At 43.5% G+C, this 10,454-nt stretch overlaps 1 protein-coding gene across 5 annotated transcripts in view; it reads left to right on the plus strand.

The window, feature by feature from the left end:
- LOC116937470 (uncharacterized) overlaps positions 1-9,959 on the plus strand; it is a 33,488-nt gene extending 23,529 nt beyond the window's left edge. Inside the window, exons 7-16 of one of the 5 annotated variants that reach the window (XM_032944579.2) lie at positions 341-399; positions 532-601; positions 899-972; positions 1,630-1,738; positions 1,879-1,973; positions 2,882-3,057; positions 6,237-6,304; positions 6,483-6,535; positions 8,960-9,064; positions 9,257-9,938. In XM_032944579.2, the coding sequence (XP_032800470.1) occupies positions 341-399; positions 532-601; positions 899-972; positions 1,630-1,738; positions 1,879-1,973; positions 2,882-3,057; positions 6,237-6,304; positions 6,483-6,535; positions 8,960-9,064; positions 9,257-9,364 (917 nt within the window). In that variant the 3' untranslated portion in view covers positions 9,365-9,938. Of the gene's footprint in view, positions 1-340; positions 400-531; positions 602-754; positions 829-898; positions 973-1,629; positions 1,739-1,878; positions 1,974-2,881; positions 3,058-6,236; positions 6,305-6,482; positions 6,536-8,490; positions 8,925-8,959; positions 9,065-9,256 lie in introns of those variants that run through there. The other 4 variants (XM_076060806.1, XM_032944577.2, XM_032944575.2 and 1 more) reach the window with 4 other exon arrangements.
- Positions 9,960-10,454: the final 495 nt, after the last annotated feature.

A 10,454-nucleotide genomic window follows, 5' to 3' on the forward strand; every position in this document is an offset into this window, starting at 1 on the left:
ACATTCGCCGACCATTGGACGTTGCCGGTGTTACACGTTTAGTGATTAAACTTGCTTGTCGTTGACTCACGTGGGTCACGTGCGTACGGTGATAATGGACGTTGACGGTGTAACACGTTTAGTGATTAAACTTGATTGTCGTTGACTCACGTGGGTCACATGCGTACGGTGATAATGACATTGACGGTGTAACACGTTTAGTGATTAAACTTGATTGTCGTTGACTCACGTGGGTCACGTGCGTACGGTGATAATGGACGTTGACGGTGTAACACGTTTAGTGATTAAACTTGCTTGTCGTTGACTCACGTGGGTCACGTCCGCACGGTGATAATGGCAGCTGAAACAGAACAAGAAGAAGTGGAAGCTGTTCATTCGTCGCTGAAAGCAGAACTGAAGGTAAAATGTGTGATGCTTTTTAAATTTTGTTTTCATTTAATTGTATTTCTTGAGAAACGTGTAACGGTATAAACGTACGCACGTGCACATTTAACATTAATGCTGGATCCCCGCTGTCATCCTCTCTTAAAGACGTTTGCGGTGACTTTCAGCGAATTGAATTTAAAGTCTCAAAATGACAAGAATATTGCGTTGGGCAAAGGTGAGTCTCGTGCCGGGTGACGCAATGCACGGCTGCTCAGTGATACGCAGAGCACTGTCGATGATGATCAATGACCGTTGTGGTTTTTACTGGATGAATATTGACGCGCTCAGCCACTTTGTCGAACGTGCGACGCGCGTGTGTCGTACGCAGTGGAAGCAGCCGTGGAAGCGACGGGGAGAGCGCGGTGGGACTTTGTAAACAAGTTGACGATTAAAGAAAGCCAGGTTCGCGCGAATTCATGAGCTCATCGCTTTTGCTCACATTTTAAATGCATGACGCGTGTGTCGTACGCAGTGGAAGCAGCTGTGGAAGAAATGGAAAGAGCGCGGTGGGACTTTGTAAACAAGTTGACGATTAAAGAAAGCCAGGTTCGGGCGAATCCACGAGCTGATCGCTTTTGCTCACATTTTAAATGCACGTTGGGATAAAAAAAAAATTGGATTAAATGACCATGCATTACCTTTTACAAACCAGTGTGTATATATATAGCTCAAACCCCAAGGGTCTGTTATAATTCAGGCTCATTAATTTTTGTTGATTTCAAATGTAAGAAATGCAGCTCCTAAAGGCATGCCTGTCTCAATCATAAAATATCCTTTGAAGATCAAGATCACCTTCAAATAAAAACTGATATATTAATGTTCCTATCCCAAACTATTGCCTTTAACGCCTACTATTGCCATTGTGTACAGTGTTCATACATTGCTTTTACAATTTACAAACGTCTGTATAACAATATAATGCTTAAAATGTGAATTATTTCCACTTTAGAATGTATTCAGTGCCCTAAACGCATTTGTTCAACGAAATATATGGGATCTGCACATTTCGACCTCTTTGTCTTGATTTCTCAAGTTCATTTCAGTCTGGTAAACACAACTTATCTGACTTCAATGATGACTTTCAAACCAGAAAACTCGCCTTGCCCAGCAGTAGGTCATTTCATAGATCCGTGCGTAAAGTCGTATTATTATCTTTGTCGTTCAGTAGTTAGCAAACAGAGAGTTCCGTCTTTTCGCTCTTAGGCCAAAGAAATGTCCGAGCTGTTGGAGTTAAAAAATGAAGAGCTCAAAATGGCCTCGCAAAAGCTGCAAGATTCCATTGAAAGCTGCGCTCGACTCGAAGAAACAGAGCGTGAGAGCACACTTCAAGTTGCCCGCTTTTTATTGCCAACGAGCCCGGATGTGTTTGTGCGTGTGCGCGGTGGGCAAATGTCTGCACGTCCCGACCGTGAAAGTCGATCCCGATTTCATTTGTTTTGCGTGAATTAACAGGCAACTTTCAAGCACGGCTTGAGCAAATGCAGAAAGAAAGTGGTACCCTGAAACTCGAAGTAAATCGCCGTCGGGAAATTGAAAGCACGCTGCAGGTGACCTATCCGTTCATTTTTTTTATTTAAAGCTTTCGTGACTGCAGCGATTCATATTCTTAGCTCTTTCGGTAAAGTCACCACGTTGAAGGGAAACAAAATAATAAAATATATTTAAAACAATAAAAATTCTCACGACGTTTCGACCATAACACAAACGGTCGTCATCAGGTGTGTCGGTTTGCATTAATTAATTTATTTTTAAACGGTGTTTAAACGGTGTTTTAAAAATAAATACATTAATGCAAACCGACACACCTGATGATGACCGTTTGTGTTATGGTCGAAACGTCGTGAGAATTTTTATTGTTTTATATATATTTTATTATTTTTATTGTTTCCCTTCAACGTGACTTTACCGAAAGAGCTAAGAATATGTATCCGTTCATATTTATTACATCGCTAATATTGTCTGCATTCCTTAACTGGATATTTTTTACGGAATGGTTTTCTTTTTGATTTAAAGCTTTGGTCACTGCAGGGATTCATATTCTTGGTTCTTTCGGGTAAAGTCGCCACGTAGAAAGGAAACAATAAAATAATAAAAATATACAACAATAAAATTCTCACGACGTTTCGACGGCAACTCAAGCAATCGTCATCAGGTGTGAACACCACAGCAAGAAACATTTTTCACCGCCACTTATTCCAAATGTTCTTGCTGTGGTTTTCACACCTGATGATGATTGCTTGTGTTGCCGTCGAAACGTCGTGAGAATTTAATTGTTTGATATTTTAATCATTTTATAGTTTCCCTTCTACGTGGCGACTTTACCGAAAGAATCAAGAATAAGGAATGGTTTTCTCTTAGCCTTTTTGGAAAAGTCTCAAGCTTTTTTCACTGTATCTGAACAAATGCAGCGGGTCACCCGCCTCATCGATTTCATCATTGTACGGTCTGAATGCAGGCTGGGATGCAAAACGCGGAGAGAAGTTTTGCGGAGAAGGAGCGAGAGTTCACCGCAAGCACCGCGGGGCAGCGGCTGTCGTGCGACAAGCTGCAGCACGAACGTCGGGACCTGAACGTGATTGTGCAAAACCTGGAGAAGGCAAACGAAGAGTTGACAGCAGCAGCCAGCCAGAGGCAAGTGGTGAACTTTTACAACACGGAACGTGGCGCGTGCCGAGACATTAATCATCGATTTAAAGCGTTCGTGACTGCAAGGATTAATTGTATTAAATAATAAATTAATAAAATTAAATAACACGATAAAATTCTCACGACGTTTCGGCCACAACACAAGCGGCCTTCATCAGGTGAAGGGACGAGACTGCCTCAGCGCTCCAGCGCTGTCCTCCAGACATTCTCGTCCCTTCACCTGATGAAGGCCGCTTGTGTCGTGGCCCGAAATGTCGTGAGAATTTTATCGTGTCATTTTATCAATTTATTATTTTATTCTCAATCTACGTGATGGTGACTTTACCGAAAGAACCAAAGAAGATGTTAATTATCGTTGCGTCGCTATTGTCACGTACTACGCTGGTTGACGCAGGAAAGCACCACGGTGGTGTTCTTCACTCATTTTCAGAGGTGGCGGAGGGCGAGGGCGGGTCGGGGGGGGTGGGGCACGTCCGCCGATAAGACACGGTACAGCGTGAGGGCCGCCACACGTTTTAACACCGCTGGGTTTGACAGCAGCACACGAGGACGACGACGACGACGACGATGGGGAGGTGATTTCAGATCTGGGTATTGTCAGGGGCCGCACAAGAGGCCACCAGGGGCCGCTCGTGGCCCGCCGGCCTTGCAGTGAAGGACACTGCCCCGCAGTGTTCACGTTTAGAAGGGGGTCTGCAATTGTTTTGCAGTAGGGGGCGACAATTGCTTCGTGTTTCCCCCAATTAAGTTATTAGCGAGTTTTCAAGTTTGTGAATTTCAGACGTTGGGAGCTACTAAGGAGAAGGCGCTGCATTGCGTAGAACATCTCTGACTGTTGTGGTATCTGTAAAGCAAAACAAATACAGTACAGTTTAAATTTCCATTTAAAGCTTTCGTGACTGCAGGGATTCATATTCTTGGTTCTTTCGGTAAAGTCACCACCACGTAGAATGGAAATAAAATAATAAAAATAAAACATAAAATAAAATTATCACGACGTTTCGGCCACAACACAAGTAGCCTTCCTCAGGTGAAGGAACAGAACTGTCGGGAAGACGGCGCTCGAGTGAACACTGCTAAGCTTGGCAGCGTCTTTTAAGCTGGGTGGGAGGAGCAGAGCCCCTTGACGAAGGAGTTTACATATCAACAGAAGGATTTAGCATTGAAGTAGCTAAGTTAATGTGTTGGATTAGCATGATGTTAATGTGAGGAATTAGCATGTAACTGGGAGACTAGCATGATGTTGATGTGAGGAATTAGCATGTAACTGGGAGATTAGCAGGATGTTAATGTGAGGAATTAGCATGTAACTGTGAGATTAGCATGATGTTGATGTGAGGAATTAGCATGTAACTGGGAGATTAGCAGAATGTTAACGTGAGGGATCAGCATGTGACTGGTCACGGAAGTAGCTATGTTAAAGTCCGAGTTTACATATCAACATAAGGATTTAGCATTGATGTAGCTGTGTTAATGTGTTGGATTAGCAGGATGTTAAAGTCAGAAATTAGCATGTAACTGGGAGATTAGCATGATGTTAGTGTGAGGGATCAGCATGTGACTGGTCACGGAAGTAGCTATGTTAAAGTCAGAGTTTACATATCAACAGAAGGATTTAGCATTGAAGTAGCTAAGTTAATGTGTTGGATTAGCATGATGTTGATGTGAGGAATTAGCATGTAACTGGGAGATTAGCAGGATGTTAATGTGAGGAATTAGCATGTAACTGGGAGATTAGCATGATGTTGATGTGAGGAATTAGCATGTAACTGGGAGATTAGCAGAATGTTAACGTGAGGGATCAGCATGTGACTGGTCACGGAAGTAGCTATGTTAAAGTCCGAGTTTACATATCAACATAAGGATTTAGCATTGATGTAGCTGTGTTAATGTGTTGGATTAGCAGGATGTTAAAGTCAACAAATTAGAATGTAACTGGGAGATTAGCATGATGTTAGTGTGAGGGATCAGCATGTGACTGGTCACGGAAGTAGCTATGTTAAAGTCAGAGTTTACATATCAACAGAAGGATTTAGCATTGAAGTAGCTGTGTTAATGTGTTGGATTAGCAGGGTGTTAAAGTCCGAGTTTACATATCAACAGAATAATTTAGCATTGAAATAGCTGTGTTAATGGGTTGGATTAGCAGGATGTTAAAGGCAGAATGTTAGTGTGAGGGATTAGCATGCCGGTTTATTTTTTCCTTGTTTCAACGTTAGCACCACGGAAAGCGACGAGCTTTGTTCAGACGGACGAGTCCATCATTGTTCGGAACGGAGGAGGGGGGAGAGGGAGAAGCAGCCACGATGCGCTGGGTCTGCAATTATTTTGCAGTAGGGGGCGACAGTTGCTTCGTGTTTCCCCCAATTAAGTTATTAGCGAGTTTTCAAGTTTGTGAATTTCAGACGTTGGGAGCTACTAAGGAGAAGGCGCTGCATTGCGTAGAACATCTCTGACTGTTGTTGTATCTGTAAAGCAAAACAAATACAGTACAGTTTAAATTTTTATTTAAAGCTTTCGTGACTGCAGCGATTTATATTCTTGGTTCTTTCGGTAAAGTCACCACGTAGAAGGGAAACACTAAAATAATAAAAATATAAAACAATTAAATTCTCACGACGTTTCGACTGCAACGCAAGCAATCATCGTCAGGTGTGAAAACCACTGCAAGAAAATTTTCTTGATATGTGGTTTTCACACGTGAGAATTTTATCGTTTTATATTTTTATTATTTTATTGTTTCCCTTCTACGTGGTGACTTTACCGAAAGAACCAATAATAGAGTACAGTTTGTTTACCGATGCAGTTTTCTGCATCGTTTAATCTGGCTTCTGCCGCACATCACGAACACAACGTCCGCGTGACGATTATCCGAACCGGTCCCGGGCCTCCACTCAACTCGGCCTCAAATGAGTACCCTGGTGCGGTGTGTGAACATTGCCACTGGGGAGACAAAGGCGGCCGGGCGTGGTGCTGGCCACCCACCCCCTCGTGTACCGTGCCGGCCTTAACAATGATGCTCGCGAGCAGCACTTGACCCAACAGTCTGTTAAGGCTACACGGGGACGATTTTCGTCTTGCATTGATTGTGTGCTGCGTTGCGTATGACATTTTTTTTAACAATTAAATGAGGCAGATGTCTTGTTATGTTTTTTTTTTATCAGGCGCAGCGAAGAAGCTGAGATTCGTAGCAGGCTTGAAAGAAATATTCGTGAAAAAAATACAGAAATAGGTAGGCAACGTTTTGAGAGTGTCAGTGACCATTGCGAGTGTTAATTATTTATCGCACGTGTGACATTTGACCTCTATCAGGAGTGTACATTGTTAACGTCTGTTTAATATATTTTCATCGTTGTCCAACGTTTATTGGTAATCCTTAATTAATATTATCACTCGATTAATATTTTTAGGTAATTTGAAGATTGCAAGCGACAATAACGACATGAAACATCGCGAAACGCTGGTGAGCACATTTCAATGTCGTCTATCGCAATATCAGCCAGAAGAGCGGACGACGTTCAACGTCGCGATTGTAGTTCACAAGTTCATTAGCCAAGTAAAGCCCAATGAGCCAAAAAAGCTCTTTGTCAATGGTGGCTCAGCAAATCATTCTATTTGAACAATTACACAGGTTCACATTTTTAAAATAAATCAATTAGATTGTACTATTTACATTCACATTTGAAACTTTTGTGATCTTAACAGTCGGTTTAGGTGAGGACAGAGATGACAGAGTGAAGGTGCTAAGAGACGATGCTAGATGGTTCCAAAGCTTTGTAGCAGCTACATTAAATGATTTCGATTTATCTTCCCACCCGCCCCACTTCTCTGAAATGGTTCAATTGCGTTGGGATTGTTTTCCGCCAGCGAAGTCACCTGCTTGAGCAAGCTATGCAGCGTTGCCGTATTGGGGCTCGCACTTTGTTACCCAAAAAAAAACACAATCGCTTTTCGATTTATAATAATAGGGTTTTTCCTCTTTTTTCTGGCAATAAAACTGAAACCTTTTTACGAGGATTCACGTCACTGCAATAACCACAATACCTGCAGTCAAAATGCAAACAAAAAACCTACTATGATAATATATATGTGGCATTGTCCTTGAAACTGATTGGTCCACACCAAGGGACGGCTTTCTTTTGAGCCTCGACCCAATTGGTGCTCGACAAGATGACGCCAAAAGGCGTACATTGTCTTTGAGCTGTGTGACGCCTTTTGGCGTGGACCAATCAGTTTCAAGGACAATGCCACATATATTATCATAGTAGGTTTTTTGTTTGAATTTTGACTGCAGGTATATTGTGGTCAATGCAGCGACGTGACTCCTCGTAAAAAAAGGTTTCAGTTTTGTTGCCAAAAAAAGGGGGAAAACCCCTCTATTATTATATTTTGGCACTGGCAAAGGAGGTCCAATGATGTAGATGCTCACCCCGAGCCCTCATTACCTGGATAGTGCATTGTCTTTGAGCTGTGTGACGCCTTTTGGCGTCATGTGGTCTAGCACCAATTGGGTCGAGGCTCAAAAGAAAGCCGTCCCTAGGTGTGGACCAATCAGTTTCAAGGACAATGCCACATATATATTATCATAGTAGGTTTTTTTGTTTGCGTTTTGACTGCAGGTATTGTGGTCGATGCAGCGACATGAATCCTTGTATAAAAAGGTTTCAGTTTTGTTGCCAGAAAAAAGGGGGAAAACCCCTATTATATTATTATATTTTGGCACTGGCAAAGGAGGTCTAACGGTGCTTTTCGATTTTATCAAACACGGAACGCCGGCCACTGCGTCGGTCTCCGTCGCTGTGCTCGCAACGGCGTTTGGGTCGCGTCCCAATATTTTTTGTTTTGCTTGGCAAGGCGTTTCACGTTGAGCTCCTGAGAGGCTCGGGGAGCACGTGGGGGGGGGGGGAGGGGGGAGAGAAAGGGAACGTTCAGACGGCATCCGAGAGCATTTACATTATGAGACCTCCTTTGCCAGTAACAAGATATAGTAATAGGTTCTACCCTTTTAAACTGGCACGAAAAACTGACACCTTTATTCAAGGCATCATGTCTGCAATAACCACAACACAAGCAGTCAAAATGCAAACAAAAGAGACAACTCTGATAATAATATTGGCACTGTCCTTGAATTTGAGTTTTTTGTGCCAGTTAAAAGGGTAAAAACCTATTCCTATATCTTGTTACTGGCAAAGGAGGTCTCATAATGTAAATGCTCACCCCGAGCCCTCAATACTCTGATAGTGCGTTGTTTTTGAGTTGTACGCCTTTTGGCATCTTCTGGTCCAACACCAGTGGAGACTAGGCTCTAAGAAAAGCCGTCTCGGGTGTGGACCAATCAAATTCAAGGACAGTGCCAATATCGTTATCAGAGTTGTCTTTTTGCTTGCATTTTGACTGCTTGTGTTGCGGTTATTGCAGACATGATGCCTTGAATAAAGGTGTCAGTTTTTGGTGCCAGTTAAAAGGGTAAAAACCTATTCCTATATCTTGTTACTGGCAAAGGAGGTCTCATAATGTAAATGCTCACCCCGAGCCCTCAATACTCTGATAGTGCGCTGTTTTTGAGTTGTATGCCTTTTGGCGTCTTCTGGTCCAACACCAGTGGAGACTAGGCTCTAAGAAAAGCCGTCTCGGGTGTGGACCAATCAAATTCAAGGACAGTGCCAATATCATTATCAGAGTTGTCTCTTTTTTGCTTGCATTTTGACTGCTTGTGTTGCGGTTATTGCAGACATGATGCCTTGAATAAAGGTGTCAGTTTTTGGTGCCAGTTAAAAGGGTAAAACCTATCGCTACGGCATCCGAGAGCTTACGCCCACCGTGGTGCAATAAACACATCTTGGGGTATCGTAGGAAGTGTTGGTCTCGTGTCGTGTCTTGCGTGAAGGAATCCTTAGACGCGTTCAAACGAGAGAGAGCTTCACTCCAAGAAGCCGTCTGTCAAATGGAACAGCGGATAGCCGCCATGGAAACGCTGAAAAACGAAAGCAAGGTATTTCGAACGTTTCTTAAATCTACGGGTAAAATAATAACCCGCGCAACACTTCCCTGTGAGCGTTATCATTTGCAAACGCGTGTTAGAATTGCGTCAATTGTCGTCGCTGCGGATGCTCTTTTTTGCGCGCACAAATGTGGCAATTCGCGTCGCCCGGCGCCGCATCTTGGGGCGTCGTTTACCTTCCAGAGCGAACTCAACGGAGCGAAAGCAAAAGAGCGCGTCTTGGAGAATGACCTCAGAGACGCCTTGAACGCGGTGAACGTCCTGGAATCAGAGCTGTCTCAGGAGAGGTAAATGTTGGAGCGTTATTTTTCAGCTCGCTCATTCGGGTGCATTTAGGCGTTCCCCTCCTCCTCCCCCTTCGCCCTCTCTCCCTTTTATCGTTTCAACCCCCGGCCGTCCTTCCCCCGAGAGCGGTGTCTCTTCACCTTGACCGCAGCCTGCCACCCCTTGTGGCTCTCAGCCGTTAACAACGTCGTACAACGTCGATACGGTAGAAACCGTGGGATCGCGAGCTCGATTCGTTCCGGAAACGTGTTTTGTAATCCAAAGCACTCGCGTATAATCAGAGCACTCGGTACATCAGTTGTGATCACGTGACGCCCGGCAGTACAAAGCGTGTCTACACGTGCGCTGCGCGTATTGCGAGAACCTCGCTCGTTTATCAAGTTAATATTTATTTACAAATGTAGCCCGTCTCGCCAAACACTCGCAGGCCAAGTTACTCGCAATCCAAGGTTTTACTGTACACAGCAACTCCTCTGCACCCCCTGTGGGACGTAAGGCCACAATAAATACACAGGGGTTGATGAAACAAAGTAGTTGTACTAACGTATCCACGCTAAATTTGCGTTTTGTTTTTTCACCTTCTAAAGAAAACAAATCTGGCCGTGTCTCGTACCCCCCCAGAAAGGGAATCTCGCACCCTCAGGTTGTGAAGAGCCACTGCCCTACAGGGTTATCCGAGTTAAGGAAGTAGACACCAGGGAAGTAGAGTTTATTTAAACACATGGCATCGACGGGTTAAAGATATAAAACGCCGGTGAATAATCGGCGTGCTTGACAGGTGTCAAGTCCCAGGCAATGTCGTCTGTCTGTGTGTGTGTGTGTACCTTAAGCGTACACACACACACACAGACAGACGACATTACATACAGACACTTACATACAGACTCTTACATAAAGACACTTACATACGGACAATTACATACAGACACTAAGACACTTACATACAGACACTTACATACAGACACTTACATACAGACACTGAGACACTTACATAGACACTTACATACAGACACTTACATACAGACACTTACATACTGACACAAACAGACACTGAGACACTTACATACAGACACTTACATAAAGACATTTACATACA

Source organism: Petromyzon marinus, unplaced genomic scaffold, assembly GCF_048934315.1.
Source record: "Petromyzon marinus isolate PM22_M1 ecotype Great Lakes invasive population unplaced genomic scaffold, UKy_Petmar_22M1.pri1.0 PM_G_Scaffold_24, whole genome shotgun sequence".
Classification (NCBI taxonomy): domain Eukaryota; kingdom Metazoa; phylum Chordata; class Hyperoartia; order Petromyzontiformes; family Petromyzontidae; genus Petromyzon; species Petromyzon marinus.